The 19,418-nt window shown below is 41.5% G+C and overlaps 1 protein-coding gene across 1 annotated transcript in view; it reads right to left on the bottom strand.

Moving 5' to 3' along the window:
- The window catches only part of SMAP2 (small ArfGAP2), a 49,189-nt gene that overhangs the window by 13,558 nt on the left and 16,213 nt on the right, over window positions 1-19,418 (bottom strand). The window contains 5 exon segments of the mRNA XM_070949685.1: window positions 412-490; window positions 1,291-1,371; window positions 2,207-2,285; window positions 3,318-3,403; window positions 5,186-5,319. Coding sequence (XP_070805786.1) covers window positions 412-490; window positions 1,291-1,371; window positions 2,207-2,285; window positions 3,318-3,403; window positions 5,186-5,319 — 459 coding nt within the window.

Below are 19,418 nucleotides of genomic sequence, written 5' to 3'. Positions count from 1 at the left end.
ATGATTAATGATCTCCATGATAAACCTCCATGTTCAAGAAGCACAAATAACTGATTTAGCACAGGGGTGAAATCTAGCAGGTTCTGGAGAACCGGTAGTGGAAATTTTGAGCGGTTTGGAGAACTGGCAGATACCACCTCTGGCTGGCCCCAGGAGTGGGGTGGGAATGGAGATTTTGCAGATTTTCCCCTGCCACGCCCACCAAGCCACGCCCACAGAACCAGTAGTAAAAAAAAAATCGGATTTCACTATTGATTTAGCAGGAAATGGTGAAATCACAGCTAGTATTTTGGGCCTTCCATTCCTCACAGCTCTCCTCCCCCAGATGGAAAAAGGCCTGCTTACTATTTATTTCAGCAACAATGCAACAAATATTTAGAAAAGAAAGAAGCATGCCAGTAGTGGTCTTACCAAGTCCCAGCAGGTCTATGACTGGTTCTGAGGGTCTGGAGAGGCTCTTCATAGTTTGTGGATCCTCTTTCTTCTGAGGCTGAAGGAAGCAGAAACCACCAAAATCCTTTGATTCATATTCCATGAGAAAAACGAGCAGTTTTCTCATCTTTGTATCTTCAGAAAATGTTCCAGAGATGCTCGTGGATTTCGAAACTTATTCTAAAGCCCATCCCAGAGTTTCAGCCAGCCAACTAAGACAGGTGGGCTTTCTCTCTCGAGGATAAGCATTTCTCAACTTTGGCGACTTGAAGACAGATGGGCTTCAATTCCCAGAATTGCCCTGCCAGGATATGTGGAACCAGGGAAATCTGGGAGTTGAAGTCCACCCATCTTCAAGTTGCCAAGGTTGAGAAACACCGTCCCAGGTTATTCTGTGGATGTTGGCAACTCACGCAACTTGTTGGCAACTGTGGATGTTGGTGCTCACGTTGACAACTGTTAGCACTGAGGGGGCGTAAAGTTTGTAGCATCTGCACAAACCCGCCCTGAAGCTTCCTGACATCTGGGTAAGAATTAGCCTCCTGATGCTCTCATTCACACAATGAATCGCCTAGTCTACTCTCTCTGCAAAAGTCAGCAGGCGGCAAATATGTGAGGTTCCACTGTGTAATTCACAAAATCAAATCTGCTAGATAAGTAGCTACCGAGTGCCGAGTGCCGGTAATAAGATTTATCTGAATTTCTTCCCACCTGCCAAATGAAACGGATGCAGGAGAGGGTGCATCTCATCTCAGATCAGTCGATAACTCAAGGGTGAATCTCTCACTGAATACCTCTAGCTCCCTTCCTCCCCACAAGACACCAGAAAGAAGCCAGAAATAACCATAGCCACTTTACCATTTTGACTTTCTCAAAGATAACTGGCTCCATTTTTTTCCCAGTGGCTGCTTCCTTCTTCCATTTTTCATCCTTTTCTCTCTATGAACAAAAACACTCAAAACGGTGAGAAGGCAAGCCAAATGAATTCATCAGAATAATTTTCTTTCTAGGTGAAAGGGAAACTTCCCCCTGCTAAACTTCATGGCACTCTCAATGCAAAAAACACTTCCTTTCTCCCAACCCAAGTGTTGTTTGCACAACCCTTTTAATTTGGGTTGACCCATTTTGGGGGTTCACATAGTACCTTCAACTGGCATTTCTCAAACTTGGTAATTTTAAAATGCATGGACTTTATCTCCCAGAATTCTGGGAACTGAAGTCCACAGATCTTAAAAGTTGCTATGGTTGAGAAACACTGCCCTAAAGCCTAAATTAACCAAAAGGGCTGGTTTTTCACAATATGCTAAATTCTTCCTCCCATCAGTGATCAAAGTTAAAACCAGCCAAATCTCATGAAAAAGCATTGCCAGGCCTTTCATTAACCTGGTAGAACTGTCTGTCTGACTATCTGTCCATCTAAAGAGCTCTTTTTTGACTACTTCAGTCTAATTTGTTTCTTCTCTGTACAGTAAGCAATTCATATCTTTTTTTTCCCATATCATCCTTCTTCGAAGAAAGTGAAGATTATATCAGATTCAAAGAAGAGGATGATAAAACAGAGTGTCAGAGAGATATGGTTATTATTTTTTTTTACCTATTATGGGCTCTGCCCCATTCACTATTTCCTATATTCCCCTCCCACACGACCTTGAAATAATGGGATCCTTCACAGAATAAAATTGTTCATCCCACCTTACGAAGAAGCTGCTGCCAGTCAAAATACTGGCTTGGAAGCAAAAGAGCAAAAGCATTTATGCATTTAGAACCAACCAACCCGTAGCATGTTGATGTCGAGACTTCTGTCCATGTACTTCTTCTTTTCATATTTTTCTCTGATAAAGCTCTCCACTGCTCTGGGAGGAAGCTGGATAAGGATGAATAAACCAAGAGCAGATAGTTTTGCTACCAAATTAGATGCTGCAATAATTTTGGAGGCAACCATCAGACTGTAGTTAAGCTAACTAGAACTGGCCAAGGGGGTGGGGTGGGGGGGGAATGTAGTTGTTTCCACTGTGATAAATATAAAATCTGGACTGCCATTAGACTGCGGCACAAGTTATAGAAAGCTCTTAAGCATCTGCTGCCATCTACCGCTTTTTGTGGATTTGCAGCCCAGATAATGGTAAATCTGCAGTTGTGCTCCAATCCAGAGAATATGGTAGTTTTGCTTCTAATATACAAAGCATGACCCACAAATTATAGAATAGGAGATTAGTACTGTCAATATCAATCTGTGGCCATGGGCAGATAAATTGTTCCTGTCAGCATACATATGCTGATTTTATGAGTTACCTGCCTCCATATAGAGCAGTGGCCAAATTTCACAACATTAAGATGTATGGATTTCAGCTCTCAGAAGTCCCAAACTTGGCAACTTTAAGATGTATGGACTTCAGCTCCCAGAATTCTCCAGCCAGCCACCCTGACTGGGGAATTCTGGGAGCCGAAGCCCACAGACATCAAACTTGCCAAATTTGAAAACACTGATCTAGAGCCATCCTTTTGTTCCACACAAAACTGTTTTAAAAGTTATCTCCAGCAAATCCCAGCGGTGTTGACTTAACTGTGGGGGGAAAACCCCCATCTTAGATAAAGGCAACAGCAGTTCCCATTCATATTGTTGCCAAAAAACAATATGCAATTTCCAGGAGGGCATAGACTAGTGGGAGAGCACTGCATGCTGCACCTCCTAGGGTTAATCTATGAGGTTTGATTTTCCAGAAGATGCTCACTAACAGGGAAACCTCATCAAAATTCTGGAAAAGGCTGTAGACTCTAAAAGGGTTTATGCAGAAACTGATATAGAGGTATCCCCTTCCCACATTCCCTCCCGTGATGCTAAGGCCTCCATCTTCCTGTGGGGACAACAGGCAGAGAAAGGATGCTGGTCTGTCTGGGGTCGTCTGAAGTTCTCTGGCAGGTAACCTTCGTAAAGGCGATTTGCTTTCCCGTTTCCCATTTCTTGCATGCACTGGAATACAAAATAGAAAGTCTCTGTAATGTTGTGTAATTAATTAGGCTTTGCTTGCATTTGTTCAATTTGTTTGAATTAACTCCAGGAAGTAAACATTTTTTTTTATTTTTGAACTCTGACAACCAAAGCATCAAGGGGTGGGGGTGGGGAAGGGAGATTAATATTATTGTTTGCCAGAATATTTACAGAATGGTGTTTGGACATCAACCTGCAGGTATCAAGGGTTATGATGACTTGGTAGTTAAATGCATTATCAGTTTCTATCAGATCAGCAGAAAACTGCATTTAGCTCTACTGGAAGAAGCAGTTATGTTCCCTCACCAATCATGGTGATTTTATTTGACAAAATGACAAGTCTAATATAGCATTTTGAAGTGATTGTAGCTTACTCTAAATCAGCTTCTCTGAACCTTAGAGGAATTGGTGAAGGAAAGGGTCTTTATGAGCCCCGTGAATGTGTTTCCTTAGTCATTAGAAACGAGGGAAATGAGATCAGAAATGGGGATGCCAAATATTTCAGGATATGTGAGAAGGGGTAGGGAGGAGAATATAAAAACTTTTCCAAAAACTTACATTAAATCCCAGGGTTACTACTGGATATAAGACTACAGTGCTATTCTTTTTTTAATATTTTAATGTAATAATGATTAAAGCATAGAAAATGGGAGATCCTGAATTCTAGTCCCATCTTAGATACAAAGCTAGCTGCGTGACCCTGGGCTAGGCATTTTCTCTCAGCCTCAGGAACAGTCTTTCTCAACCTTTCTCAAGATATGTGGACTTCAACTCCACTGGCTAGGGAATTCTGGGAATTGACGTCCACACCTATTAAAGCTGTCAAAGTTGAGAAACACTGACTAGGAAAGACACAATGACAAAACCACGTCTGAAAAATCTTGCAAGAAAACTGCATATACTGTCCGGGCAATCTCCGAACATCGGACACAATTTCTGAAGAACGCTAAATGTGTATACAGATTACTCCAGATTGGTTTTATGGGGAACGAGGAGTCTCTGAAGGTAGAAAATGAGCATGTAACGTTAGTTGACAACCGTGCGGGTGGTTATGGGTGCAACTCGTTGTGCCCGTGTGACACCCCTCCTGCGTGAGCTGCACTGGCTCCCAGTGGTCTTCCGGGTGCGATTCAAGGTGTTGGTTACCACCTTTAAAGCGCTCCATGGCATAGGACCCGGGTACCTTCGAGACCGTCTTCTGCCACCAATAGCCTCCCACCGACCAGTCCGTTCCCACAGAGAGGGTCTCCTCAGGGTGCCATCGGCCAAGTTATGTCGGCTGGCGACACCCAGGCGGAGGGCCTTCTCTGTGGGAGCCCCAGCCCTGTGGAATGAACTGCCCCCGGAAATGAGTAAGATCTCCGACCTCCGGGTGTTTCGCTGCGCATTGAAGACCTGTTGTTCCGCCAGGCCGGGCTATCAACATAATAATTTTAAATTGGGGTATTTTAAATTTTTGGGGTTTTAAAACGGCCAAATTTATTTAATTATTTTAATTTTTAATTATTGTTGTGTCTTGTGTTTTTAAATTGGCTGTACACCGCCCTGAGTCCTTCGGGAGAAGGGCGGTATAGAAATAAAATTATTATTATTATTATTATTATTATTATTATTATTATTATTATTATTAACTAGATTCTCTACAACTTGCATTGTCTAATAGCAGGATGTTTATTTGAGGACAGAAGAGCATTCTACTAATTTTAGAATTGCACCCACACCTTTAACTTTTCTCTTATGTTGCTGACAAAAATCTATACTGACCTGTATCTGTTCTTGTGTCCATTGGTCCAGATTGACAGACTTTACTCGGGAGATATGGACTCCCAGGTTCCGGTGTATTCCAGCACAGCGGATGCAAATGAAGACACCAATATTCCACGAGGCCCATCTTGGCCCTGCAAAAGTACAAGGGAAAGGGTCATGAGAGTGGCTGTGAGCTGCTAGGCAAGATCTTTCTTCCAAGAAGCTGATACAGGTAGTCCTCGACTCACAAGGATTCACTTAGCAAAAGGGTGGATAAAAATTGATGATTTAAAAAAAAAAAAATTAAGAAAAATGGATGTTTAAAAATTTAAATTGGATTTTTTTGATTTTTATCAAATTTATTTTAATAAAATGCTTTTGGAGTAAAAATCTATCTAAAGATAGTTTTCTGTTTAAGATACATTAATAATTCATCTTATTTAGCATGAAATGGAGCTTAGTTATGTAACATGAGGCTGTATATTCTGCAATATTTACATTTTTGGTAAACTCATTCAATGAATCCAAGCTCTGCAAGCTAAATAGCAACCTTTCATTTTGCTTCCAAATAATAATATTAAGGATTCTAACTGCCAGCAAGAATGAGTCCTTACATCTAAAGAGCACCTGTTATTTCAGATCCATCATGGCAGCGCCTGTTAGCAGGCACCCACTCACCTTCTACCCGCCACGTCCCTCACCTTGTTGTGTCACTGCCACATTACCAGCCGTCCCATTAAACTGAATGGGACTGTTGGTGAGTCAACAGTGGGTCAGAGGAGGAGCTGCTGTGGGACAGAGGTGATAGTCGCTCTTTAAACATTATGATTTAAATCGAGTTGATTTAAATCAAGCCTTTTTACTAGTGATTTAAATCATGATTTAAATCAAATCCACCCTGCTTAGCACCATTAGAGGCTATGATGGACATTTGCAGGGGCACTAATGACTAGGATTTGAAGTTCTCATAGTAGCCGCTTCCGCCAGTCATATGAACTCATTTTTGGTGCTTGGCAACTGGCCTGAATTTATGGCTGTTTGCAGCATCTCATGGTTATGTGGCTGTAATTTATGATGTTTTTACCCGGAAACTGGCATTTACTTTTGGTTTCTGGAAAAAAAAAAATGCCCATTGTGGACAATGGATTCAATCAACAACCAGTGATTCACTTAATGAGCCGTGGTGGCGCAGTGGTTAGAATGCAGTACTGCAGGCTAACTTCTGCTGGCTGTCATCAGTTGGGCAGTTCGAATCTCACCAGGCTCAGGGTTGACTCAGTCTTCCCTCCTTCTGAGGTCGGTAAAATGAGGATCCAGATTGTTGGTGGAAATATTCTGACCCTGTAAACCGCTTAGAGAGGGCTGTAAAGCACTGTGAAGTGGCATATAGGTCTAAGTGCTATTGCTAATGACCCCTGCAATAAAAGTTGCAAAATCGGGTGTGATCACATGGTCACCTGCTTAATGACATACGGCTATAATTCTGGGTTCAATTATGGTCTTAAATTGAGGACTACCTGTACTGTATAAGTGAAAGAGGCTGGAGCTTTCAACTATGGTAAAAACTAGCTTTTAAATATTCATACCAAGAAACAAGTTCATAATCTTGTTGAAAAAGGACAAAACAATCTACCCAGGATATTGTTCTAAAGCAGGAAGAGGGGGTGGAATCAAGAACAGGAAAGCAGAGGGGAGGAAAAAAACACCTACAGTCCAGTGGTGAAATCTAAAATTTGTTACTACTGGTTCTGTGGGCATAGCTTGGTGGTGATGGGGGTAATGTGACTGGGTGGGTGTGACCAATTTTTTTTTCTTTTTTTACTTTTAAAACCATTTTTTCTACAACCTCTTCGGCAAAGAGGTTGTAAAAAAACACTTTCAAAAGGCTCTGACAATCCTAGCTGAGTTGCCTGATCAGCAGAGGTTTTTTTAAAAAGCCTCTGCCAATCAGGCAACTCAGCTTGGATCGTCAGAGGCATTTAAAAGAAAAAAAGGGTTTTATTCTTTTAAAAGCCTTTGACAATCCCAGCTGAGCCGCGCGATCATCAGAGGCTTTTTTTTTTTTACTTTTAAAAGTATTTTTTTGGCCGAAGAGGTTGTAGAAAAAATGCTTTTAAATGTAAAAAAAAAGCCTCTGATGATTGTGCGGCTCAGCTGGCCATGGGGGGGGGGCAGGGATTTTTGCTACCGGTTCTCCGAACCACCCGCCTCCATCGCTATCGGATCGGGTGATCCAGTCCGAACCGGGAGCATTTCACCCCTGCTACAGTCGCTAATTGTCTTTTTCAATATTGGGTCCAAAATCTGCTTATGAATAGATCATCACTACGCATACCAATATTAATTAATCCGTTATTGAAGGCACAACCTTCAGAGCTTCCATTTAGTTTGAACAAGAAGAGGCATCATTCAACAAAGGCAAAATGAGAACTCTTATTGAAATGGCCGACTATTTTAAAAATGTCAAAAGGTGGGCAGAGGATGACACCCAGAAGACTATTATCCTTTTCATTCTTAGGTGGAGTTTTCCCAGCTGGGTGAGAGGCTGAACAGAGTGTACCCATTGCAGACTGCAGGCAGATGAATGCTCTTTACTTACGCTCTCGCACACACTCTTGTAAATCTGGTTATTTTGGGGCAGAGAGAAAGGAAAATCGGCTTTGTTATTGGTGTCCTTCCTCGCACGCCAGAAGGAACAGCAGTGCCGATGGAAAGAAATAACTCCATGAAGCCACAAGGTGCCATCCCCTTGGCTTTGAATGCCCTTGGAACAGAACATTCCATTGTTTGGCTTGAATTTGGGCAGGAGCCCCAAGATGCAATGCAGCTCTCGTTGAGGCTTTTCTGGGCTGGCTGGCAAGTCCTTGAAGGCCCAGAATCAGTTCTTCAAGTCCACAGAGAACCACCATACTTGTAGGAGTGGGTGATTAAGATGCAGAGAATCCAGAATGTTCTGTGCCAATCTGGGTTGTAAATGTCATTGAAGTTCTTTGCTATCCTTCAGTTTGGAAAAAAACTACCCGTATTTTTTGGAGTATTAAACGCACCTACCTTTTTTGGTGAGGAAAACAAGAAAAAGAAATCTGCTTCTGCCTCCCAGCAATTTTGCCTCCTTGCAGCAAACAGCATGCTTTACTTTCATTTTCGTTTTCAGCATAGCTTGCTTAGCACAAGAAAAAAAATCTGCTCCCAGCAATTTACCTCCTTGCAGCAAGCAGCAGAGGCCCGCGCAGCAATAGGCAGTGGCAATCCCTGCAGCCTGAAACAGCTGAGAGTCGGGGATAATCAACTTGTGCTAATTAGGCTGTGCTAAAGCTGAAATGGACTGTTTCTTCTTGCTGCTTGCTGCAAGGAGATAAATTGCTGGGAGGCAGAGGCCAAACGGTGGGGGCCAATGGGTGGGAAGGGCTACATTGGGTGTATAAGATACACCCAAATTTTCACCCCCTTTTAGGGGGGAAAAAGGTGCATCTTATACTCTGAAAAATATGGTCACTTAAAATTCTGGGATTTGAAGCCCACATACCCACAGAAAGCTCCAAGAAGAGGAAACTAGTTAAGAATATGACTTGTTCAAAGACAAGCCAGATTCAAATCAGAGACAAAAGATCTGACGGGATATAAGACTTCTTGAAAACTGCTACTTCGGTGCACTCTCCAGATGGACTAGAAACACATCTGAAGGTCGAAGGAGTTCAGTTTGGAGAAAGCTGCAATACCCAATGGCACCTAAAGGTGAATTACTGGAAGTGGCAAATTGTGAAATTTCCAGGCCTGACTTTGCTATATGAACGAGACTGGCAGGACCTGAGTAAGGATTACATCATCTATGAAGCACAATGAATGCAAATGTCAGAAGAGAAGACCTGCAGTGTAGGAGTGGTTCAGTCAGCGCAAGAGTCACTTCTGTGTTCGTAATCTTATCTCACACGCCACCATTTCGGTTTCTGTCACTTTCAAAGAGCTGCTCTTTAGGGATCATCCGACAATGTCAATCCAAACTGCAGAGCGGCAGAGAGGAAGTGCCAAAAAGGAAAACCTCAAAGCAGATCCCATTCTGAGAACTCTCGTATCAGATGTCTGGCAGGTCAAAGAAACAAAGAGGAAAAGAGAAACTCAAATTTTTCAAACACTGAAGTTGTACTTCTAGCTTCAACAGCCAGCCAGGAATCGTAAGGAAGATGGTATATTTCAGATGGACAATTTAAAGATTAGCAACAGAGATGAAACTCTGATGTGGGGACTCCTGCTAGCTCTTTTAAACTATGATACCAGCTTTTCCCCAAGTTTAAATATCCCCCCCCTATATTTTAGCAGACTGGATTCATGACCCTTTTCAGTGAGGAATTTCAGGCTGGTTGCCAACATTTTTCTCCCCGCCTCTGATATGCACATATCTTGCAGCGTGAGTAAATCAGCCTCACGCTCCTGCATGCCGTTATGCGCTTATTCTCTAAGGGCCTCTGCCCAGTTCAAGCCCTCTGAGCACTCCACAAGGCCAGAACAAAATTCTTGAGGGACAGTCTTAAATGTGTATAGTGTGCTTAAGACAGTCTTTTTTTTTTTTTTTTTAATTTGATTTATATGCCGCCCTTCTCCGGAGACTCAGGGCGGCTTACAGTGCGTTAAGCAATAGCCTTCATACTTTTGTATATTTATACAAAGTCAGCTTATTGCCCCCACAAACTGGGTCCTCATTTAACCTACCTTAGAAAGGATGGAAGGCTGAGTCAACCTTGAGCCTTGGAGAGATTCGAACCAGCAGTAAATTGCAGGCAGCTGTGTTAATAACAGGGTGCTTTAAACCACTGTAGTACCAAGGCTCTTAATATGGTCCTACCAACCCATCTTCCATTTACCTTTTGTTTTGTTTTTTTGAGGGGGGTAGAGACAATCCAGCATAGTTCCAAAAAAAAAAAAAAAAAAAATCTGCATTGCAGCCACTCACTGCTTTTCTTTTCTACAAATGCCTGCGAGGTTTAGAGGTGACCCAGGGATATTGCTGCAGGGAAGTCAGGTTCTAGAGCAGTGTTTCTCATCCCTGACTGGGCTTAGCTTAAAGGACGAGTTGACCGCAACTCCCAGAATTCCCCAGCCAGCTTTGTTGACTGGGGAATTCTGGGAGTTGAAGTCCTCACCTCCACAAGTCCCCATGGCTCAGAAACACTGTTCAAAAGGCTCATGCTTTGTCGTGTAGCAGCCCTTCTGGCATGTTTTTTGCAGAATTTTATTTTATTTTGCTGGTGAGTGCCTGGGCTTCCATCGTTGTTTAATTATTTTGTATTGTGTTATTGAAGTGTTTATCGTTTTCAGTATTCATTATATGCTAAATTGTAACCATACACATTAATCATGAGATCTCCAGAACTGTAAAGCCTACAAACTTGAAATTTGCCATGAATGTTCCTCTTGGCTTCTAGGTGCTCCCTAAGAAAGGATTTTTCGAAATGACCATCAGAGCATTAGTATTGCCTATATTATTATTAACACGCTCTGATTCTAAGGAGTTCTACCCCCCCTCCCCACCTGAAAAGAAATCTGTTCCACGCTCTGTTGCTAAGGAGTTCTACTCTCCCTCCACACCGCAAAAGAAATCTGTTCCAAATGCAAAACACAAGCAGAGGAGAGGAGTTTCACTTTCAGTTTTACTTTCACAGCAGCAAGCAGCTTTACTACAGAACAGTTGAGCTAAGCCACTCCCAGCCTCCTTCCTGTCTCCTTCTTGCTCACATAGCAAATACTGTTTGAGTTTCCAAACACCCCTCAACTCTCTCACACACTGACATGATGCTAGCCGGATGAATACCAATGGATGCTACGGGCTGGGACATTCTACTCCCCCTTCCTCTCTGTTCCAACTGCCAGTTGCATTATATTAACTCACACTGATGCTACGAAGTTATACATTATACATTAAGTTTCAGGCTCTAAGTGTCAATTTATCAAACCCGAGCACATAGTTTCGCAGCAAAGCACAGGCGTCAAGCTAGTATCTACATATATGGATGGTAAGAAACAAGAAAAGGTATGATGACATGAAAAGACAAGATGGATAAAAAAAAATAGGTATAATTTAAAAAAATATTGGCATATTTTTTGGTAAATCTTATTGAGATTTACTGTCACTAAACTCAACTCAACCAGGGTTCATACACAATGTTAGACTTATCTTCTTCTCAGATTGATTTCTAGGGCTTTCCAACGACACCCAACTCATAATTACCAAGAAAAGTCCCTCTTGTCTGTAGATTTCTTTTTAGAACCACAAAGAAGTCTAGCTGCTTCTCTTGAAGAATTATATCTTGGTTTCCATTATGCAAATTTTCTATGCTTTAAGAGCATTTGGGAGACCAAATGCAAAACAAAAGGAGGAAATTCTTGATGTGCTTCTCTAAAAAGGAGAAAAACCGCTTGTTGTGTAACTTCACTAGAAAACATGATACACAGGGAGAAAGTTTCAATTCTGCTATAGCTGAAATGGGCCTATAAGAGATCTTCAGAGAGTATCTGGAATGGAAATTAGATTTGCTTAACGATCACGTTATTTTCAACAACTGCTGCAAAAAATGTCAAAAAATCAGGTCCGGTTATGTGATGCACTGACTCCTGACAACTTATTACTTTAATTCCAGATCACGGTCATATGTCAAGGACCACCTACATTTTAATACCAGAAGTTATGATGCTGGCTTGTGTATTTTTGAGTAGCCATTTTCTTTTTGCATTGTAATCGACATTAACTGGTCTATATGTTAATGTTTTAGGAAGAGAAGTTGTTCAATACACCTAATAATTATTTAAATTGAATATTTTGCAGCAGGAACAGAGACGTAGATTCTCCAGATCCCAGAGACTTGAGCATTTTACAGGTTAGCTGCTTTCAATAAAGCCAGCCAGACATTACTGAACAGGAGAAGCATTTCATTATCTTGCATACTTGATTACAGATGTCACTAGAGTAAACGTTGGTCTGCAAAGTAGATGATTAAGAGCTGTACAAATGGAAAGAAATAGCCACTTCCATACACCGTGCTTATTTAAAAAAAAGGCCTCCATGTTAGCATCGAAGGATTTTCTCAAGAAACTGTGCATCCTGAACAGGATGCCGAGAAGTACAGAGAGTCCTCAATTTATAACCATTTGTTTAGTGACTGTTTGAAGTTACAATATTGAACATGTTTGTTTTGTTTTGTTTTGTTCAATTATGACTGGTCCTTGCGCTTATGATTATTGAAGCATCCCCACAGACACAAGATCAAAATGTGGGTGCTTGGCAATCAGCATATATTTATGACTGCTGCAGTCACATGATTGCCATTTGAGGCCAACCCAGCCAGCTTCTGATAAGCAAAGTCAACAGGGAAAGTCGCATTCGCTTAACAACCATGTGATTCACTTAATAACTGGCAAACCAGTCATAAAATCGGGCACAACTCATTTAACAACCAACTTGCTTAGTTAATGGAAATTCTGGTTCTCATCATGAGTCAAAGACTACTTGGATCCTAAAATGTACTTTTAAACTTCAGGCAAATTTGAACACAATTCTTATTTGGTAATCTTAAAATTAACTTAAAAGCAGTTTTGAAGAACAGTAAAGATCTGGGTTATTCTTTTTTTTTTTTTTTGTGGGACGCCTGGTGCTCTCTGAACTTGGTTGTTTTCTTGCAGATGTTATTATCCAACGTTTCACATCTGAAAGAAAATAACAGAGTTCAGGGACCCCCACAGTTCAAACCTGAGCTACAAATATTCTCTTCTATTAGATCAATTTCTTGTTCATCCTCCTCCTCCTTTTGGGAAATTATTTTGGCATCTGCTATGATTTTAGCTGAAGGAAGAAGCTCAATGTAATTGCTTTACAGCCATATACAGGCAGTCCTTAACTTAACAATAGTTCATTTTTTACATCGGTTGCCACGATTTAAAAAAGATGTGGAGACTCTAGAAAGAGTGCAGAGAAGAGCAACAAAGATGATGAGGGGACTGGAGGCTAAAACATATGAAGAACGGTTGCAGGAACTGGGTATGTCTAGGTTAATGAAAAAAGGGACTAGGGGAGACAGGATAGCAGTCTTCCAATATCTCAGGGGCTGCCACAAAGAAGAGGAAGTCAAACTACTCTCCAAAGCACCTCAGGGTAGAACAAGAAGCAATGGGTGGAAACTAATCAAGGAGAGAAGCAACCTAGAACTAAGGAGAAATTTCCTGACATTTAGAACAATTAATCAATAGAATGAATTGCCTGCAGAAGTTGTGAATGCTCCAACACTGGAAATTTTTAAGAAGAGGTTGGATAATGATTTGTCTGAAGTGGTGTAGGGTTTCCTGCCTGGGCAGGGGGTTGGACTAGAAGACCTCCAAGGTCCCTTCCAACTCTGTTATTCTATCCTATTCTATTTAGTGACCGTTCAAAGTTACAAGTGCAATGAAAAAAGTGACTTATGACATTTTTTTCACAATTACAACCTTTGAAGCATCCTCATGATCGTGTGATGAAAATTCAGGTGCTTGGCAACTGGTTCATACTTATGACCATTGCATGTGGACCGGGATCATGTGCTCACTTTTTGCAACCTTCTGACAAGCAAAGTCAATGGGGAAGCCAGATTCATTTAACAACCAGATTACTAATTTATCAACTGCAGCGATTCACTTAACAACTGTGGTAAGAAATGTCATAAAATGAGGCAAAGCTCACTTAACAACCTAAATTTTGTTGGGCTCAATTGTGGTCATACGTCGAGGGCTACCTGTACCAGTATTTGTGCTCTTGAGAATCTGGATACAGGATGCACGCCATCTCTGACACAGTAACAAAACAAAGTCAACATTGCCATGACTGCTGCTGGAGCTACCCAGAAGGAACAATAGATTAGAAACCGAATACAACTGCATTGCTACTTGATCCAGCAAGCCAGGAGTTGTGCCTCTTGTAAAGCAATTAAACAAAAAGCAGCAGCGTGCTCTGCAGTGACATCTAAAAGGCTGATTTTTAAAAATGTAGAAGGCTAGAGCTCAGAATTAGCAAATGGCTCAGAATCCATTTGCAATCACTAGAAATGTGAAAGGATCTTTGGGGCTAAAGCAATAAAATAAAAAACAGAGAAATAGAGGTGGTGGTGGGGAATTCAAGAAGATAAAAGAATGAGATAGATCTAAAGAATTTTTCACAAGAATAATTGGGTAACAACTGAAGAATAATTTAGTAACTGAACTAAAATTGGAAATTCACGTGTACAAACAGTATATCTTGGATGTAAGCGGTAGAGCAGTGTTTCTCAACCTTGGCAACTTGAAGATGAGTGGACTGGAGATGAGCTATGCTGGCTGGGGAATCTGGGAGTTGAAGTCCACTCATCTTCAAGTTGCCAAGGTTGAGAAACACTGCAGTAGAGGAAAGAGTTTGGCTATTAACAGCATTATTCAAAGAAGAAAAAAGCCACTCATGTGATGTGTTAGTTTCACAAGGCCCAGAAACACTATCTACATCAAGATTGCTAGCATAACAAGGTAGAAAATTCAGAAAACAGTTTTTTAGTGGCGTAATTCTACAATGAATAGTAGTACCGGCTACAGCATATAGGTTGTAGAGACAGATTTCAGAAATAATTTTGTTAGAACTCTGACCTTTCCTTAATAGCTTTAATTCTACCGTTATCATTATTTACAATTAGAAAACCTTGCTGCCTGAATTTTAAATAACGGAGACAAGGCAGTCTGCTAACTGCTCACCGATGAGGTCTAATATTGATGTCTTAGCCCAAGCAGAGTACAAGATGTTCTCCACAGGACATTTGTTGAAACTACTGGATCCAATCAATTTGTGCTAATTAGGCTGTGCTGAAGCTGAAAGGAGCTGTTTTTCCTGCTGTTTGCTTGCAAGGAGGTAACTGCTGCGAGGCACAGGCCAAAGGGTGGGGGCCAGTGGGTGGGCGGGGCTACATTTGGTGTATAAGACGCACCTAAATTTTCACCCCCTTTTAGGGGGGGGAAGGTACATCTTATACTCCGAAAAATATGGTAATTTTCATTATTAATCACAATTTCTTGGCTGAACATGTGCCATTAGCACCCACCCACCCACTCATCTGAAGCACAAAAAAAATACCTGGAAGACTGAAGACCCTTGTATCAGAGGGGCTCAAAACTTGCCCATGCATGGCTGGAGAATTAATAATTTCATGCCTTCCTGAGAAAGAACTCAGGACAAATGGCCCTGTGCTCAATCACTCATCCCCAAGTCATCTCCTGGTTGATTACTGCAATGTGCTCTACCATTGAAGATATTTGGAAGTTACAGCTGGTAGAGAATGCTGTGGCACAGACAGTTCTGGAGGCCCTTAAGGTGGTGCATGTTACATTGCTGTGATGCAAGCTGCATTGGTTCCCAGTTGCCAGTGTTGGTTATCCAACACTGAAAAGCCCTTCATGGCATGGGACCAGGCTATCTGAAGAATTTTCTTTCATCAATGGGAATGATCTGCCCCACTCACTTTGGCAGGAGGGCTTGCTAAAGATCCCGTTGGCCAAAAAATTTCAGCTAATGGGGTCTAGGAGAGACCGCATTCTGTGGCCCTCACCCTCTGGAACACCTTGCATCTGGAGGCGAGATCTGCCTTCACCTTTCTGGCCTTAAAACTTGGCTCTGCTGGCTGGCTAACCCAGGTGTCTGCAACCTGCGGCTCCGGAGCTGCATGGGCTCTTTGAGCCCTCTGCTGTGGCTCCGTTGGATGATCCCACCACTGGCTGGCCCCACCCCTCGCCTCCCAGTCATTCCTCGCCTAGCCTGAGAAGATAAGGGCAACGGCGGGGGATGGAGAAGCGGCCAGGTCAGAGACAGAGAGATACAGTGAGAGGGGGAGAAAGAGAGAGACATAGAGAGATAGAGAGAGGGGGGGGAGAGAAAGAGGAACGGAGGGAGAGAGAGAGAGATGTCAAAAGGGTTTTATGGTTCCCATTGTTTTTCAACAACCAATTCTCTGCCCTAATGACTGGCTGGGTAGGCGTGGCTGGGGGGGTCATGTGACTGGTGAAACTGAGTGACGTCAAGTTGGCCACACCCACTGAGGTTTTGTGGCTCCCGGTGTTTTCTTTTCTGTGGGAAACGGGTCCAAATGGCTCTTTGCAGTCCCCTGGGCTAACCCAATGGGTGTGTGTTGGAGAGGGCTGATCGAGAGAGACACAAAAACACATGCCCATACCATTCGTGCTCTTGGTTTTTCACCACTTATTCAATTTTGTTAATTCTAATGTTTTAATGCTTTTATGTTTATGCTTTTAAGCTGCCCAAAGTCACTCTGCATAGCGAGACAGGCAGCATAAACAAACAAGCAAAAAAATAAAGAAAGAAAGAAATGTCCTATAAGTGCATGTTACAAAACGCCAACATGGACCCAAAGCAACACAGCTTATTAAACATTTTTAGCTGTCTTCCTCAGCCTGCAAGAATCACCCTTCTTAGTCAAGGATTTGGGGAATAATTCTAAGACTTGCAGTTTATTACATCTGAAGAAGACCAGTTTCTCAGGCTATCCTACTACTCTGAATTACTGGGTTGATAAAAGATAATTGAGGGACAACATTAAATGCCACAATAGAGGAATAATTAATATAAAAAAGCCATCCAGAAATCCAAGGTCTTCCTTCGGCTGCAGTCAAATGGCACGGCGTTTTGCATTTATTTCACCATCTCTCATTATAAACGGGAGACCCTGACCTGTCAATGAGCCTGCTGAAAGCCAATTTATTTGTACCGTATTTATGAAAACCCAGCCTCGTTTCTGTCAGGAGTCCAGATTCTGTCAATTTAGTCTCTGCTAAAATCCCAGGCAGATTCTGTTCCAAGAGAAAATGGCATTCCGGCTTTAGATCGGCATGTGGGTTTCATGAAGGCGTTCTGACATCTCCCAAATGCATTTTACAAGTCAGTTACCATAGCAACCAGCAGTCGTTGCATTGTTTAAAAAAAATAAATTGAAAGTTCAGTTTTCTGTAGCAAAAAGCTGTCTTTCTTATACACAAACTGGCAGGCTCTGATTTTGTAATTCAATATAGGTGCTTTGTGCCATGAACCTGGCATAAAAAAGTGCAAGAAATGCCACTGTCCATTTCTAGATAATTTACATATGCTGGCCTCTAGGTGGTAAAAAAGTAAGTCTTGATTAAGATATCAAATGATTTCTCACCAATACAATATTTAAAACACATGGACATTCAGAATTAGTTGACTTCTACAATTGTTTGGAATTAGACTTCTACAATTGTTTCTAGAGTGCCAGTTTGGTCTAGTGGTTAAGCCATCAGGTTAGAAACTGGGAGACTGTGAGTTCTAGTCCTGCCTTGGCACGAAGCCAGTTGAGCGACCTTGGACCAGTCACTGCAGAAAAAACAATGGCTACCAACTTGCCTTCCATGGAGGACCTGTATATTGCACGAGTCAAAAAGAGGGCTGTGAAAATATTTACAGACCCCTTGCATCCTGGACATAAACTGTTTCAACTCCTACCCTCAAAACGACGCTATATTATTATTATTATTATTATTATTATTATTATTATTATTATTATTATTATTTATTGGTTAATCTTTAGTGAGATTCACAGCCTTTGAGGCTGGTTAATAGCTCAGCAGCTCGAGTCCTAACCAAGGACCTAGGAACTGTTAAGGTATCGTCGGAGGATATTATTATTATTATTATATTATATTTCTATACCGCCTTTCTCCCGTAGGACTCAAGGCGGTGTACAGTCAAGAAAAATATAGACACACAAACATCATAAAATTGCTAATTAAAATTATTACTTAGTTTGGTCAATTAAATAAAACCCAGAATTAGATAACATTTAAAAAATCATTCACATGTTTGTATGTTTAGCCCTGCCTGTTGGAACATCAGGGTCTTGAGGGCACGGCGGAAAGCACGGAGATCAGGGATATTCCGTATCTCCGGGGGCAGTTCATTCCAAAAGGTTGGAGCCCCCACAGAGAAGGCCCTCCCCCTGGGAGTCGCCAGTCGACATAATTTGACTGACGGTACCCTGAGTAGTCCCTCCCTGTGAGAACGAACTGGTCGGTGCTATAGAGCACTGTACACCAGAACAACTAGACACAAGGACAGTTTTTCCACGAATGCCATCACTCTGCTAAACAAATAATTCCCTCAACACTGTCAAACTATTTACTAAGTCTGGACTACTATTAGTCTTCTCATCATTCCCATCACCCATCCCCTTCCACTGATGACTGTATGACTGTAACTTTGTTGCTGGTATCCTTACGATTTATATTGGTATTGTTTCCTGATTGCTTATTTGTACCCTATGACTATCATTAAGTGTTGTACCTTCTGATTCTTGACGAACGTATCTTTTCTTTTATGTACACTGAGAGCGTATGCACCAAAGACAAATTCCTTGTGTGTCCAATCACACTTGGCCAATAAAAAATTCTATTCTATTCTATTCTATTCTATTCTATTCTATTCTATTCTATTCTATTCTATTCTATTCTATTCTATTCTATTCTATTCTATTCTATTCATTTCTCTCACCCCTAGGAAGGAGGCAATGGCAAACCGCCTCTGAAAAACCTTGCCAGGAAAATTGCAAGGATTTGTCCAGTTTTTGAGAATCGGACATGATTTAACAGAAGGGAAAAAAACTCTGTTTCTAGACACTCAGCAAATGTGGAGTTCTAGTTATTCTTACGAAATGCATTCTATTTCAGGGTGGCATTGACTGAAACTACACCTGCCATGGGGCTTGGATGCCTGAATGCAGGCAGTGTCCATTTGGAAGATGACATACCTGGGTGCTGTCCAGGGCAAAATAAGTAGGAAGCCCACAATCCAGACAGCATAATAGCCTGTCTCTCTGTAGGAAGAACCCATAGGAAGATCTTAACATTTATACATTCAACGTCTTCCAGGTTTATTTCAGTTTGAGGCTTTATATAGTCTGCCTTTTAACTGAAATACTCAAGTTCTCAATATTTCTCAGTTACTACTGTTTGCTAAGGCTACTCTCAATTTCAACACTGATCTACAGAAACCTTTATTTAGCCATGTCTTCCAAACTGCCATTTGAAAGTTGGAGAGGAACACAGCTTGCTGCAGAAATACGGAGCTAAAGTATTGCCAGGAAATAGCGTTGCAGCCTTGGCACCAAAATGTTCAGCTACTCTTTGAGATAGAAGCTAAATAAGTTGACAAATAGGATTTAGAGAAGCTTGCTTATGTTCACTCCAAATA

This window comes from Pituophis catenifer, unplaced genomic scaffold (assembly GCF_029215685.1).
Source record: "Pituophis catenifer annectens isolate HBS135680 unplaced genomic scaffold, rPitCat1.0.hap2 SCAF_9, whole genome shotgun sequence".
Lineage (NCBI taxonomy): Eukaryota > Metazoa > Chordata > Lepidosauria > Squamata > Colubridae > Pituophis > Pituophis catenifer.
Note: the sequence above shows the minus strand (reverse complement) of the source record. Positions and strands in the feature narration are given on the sequence as shown.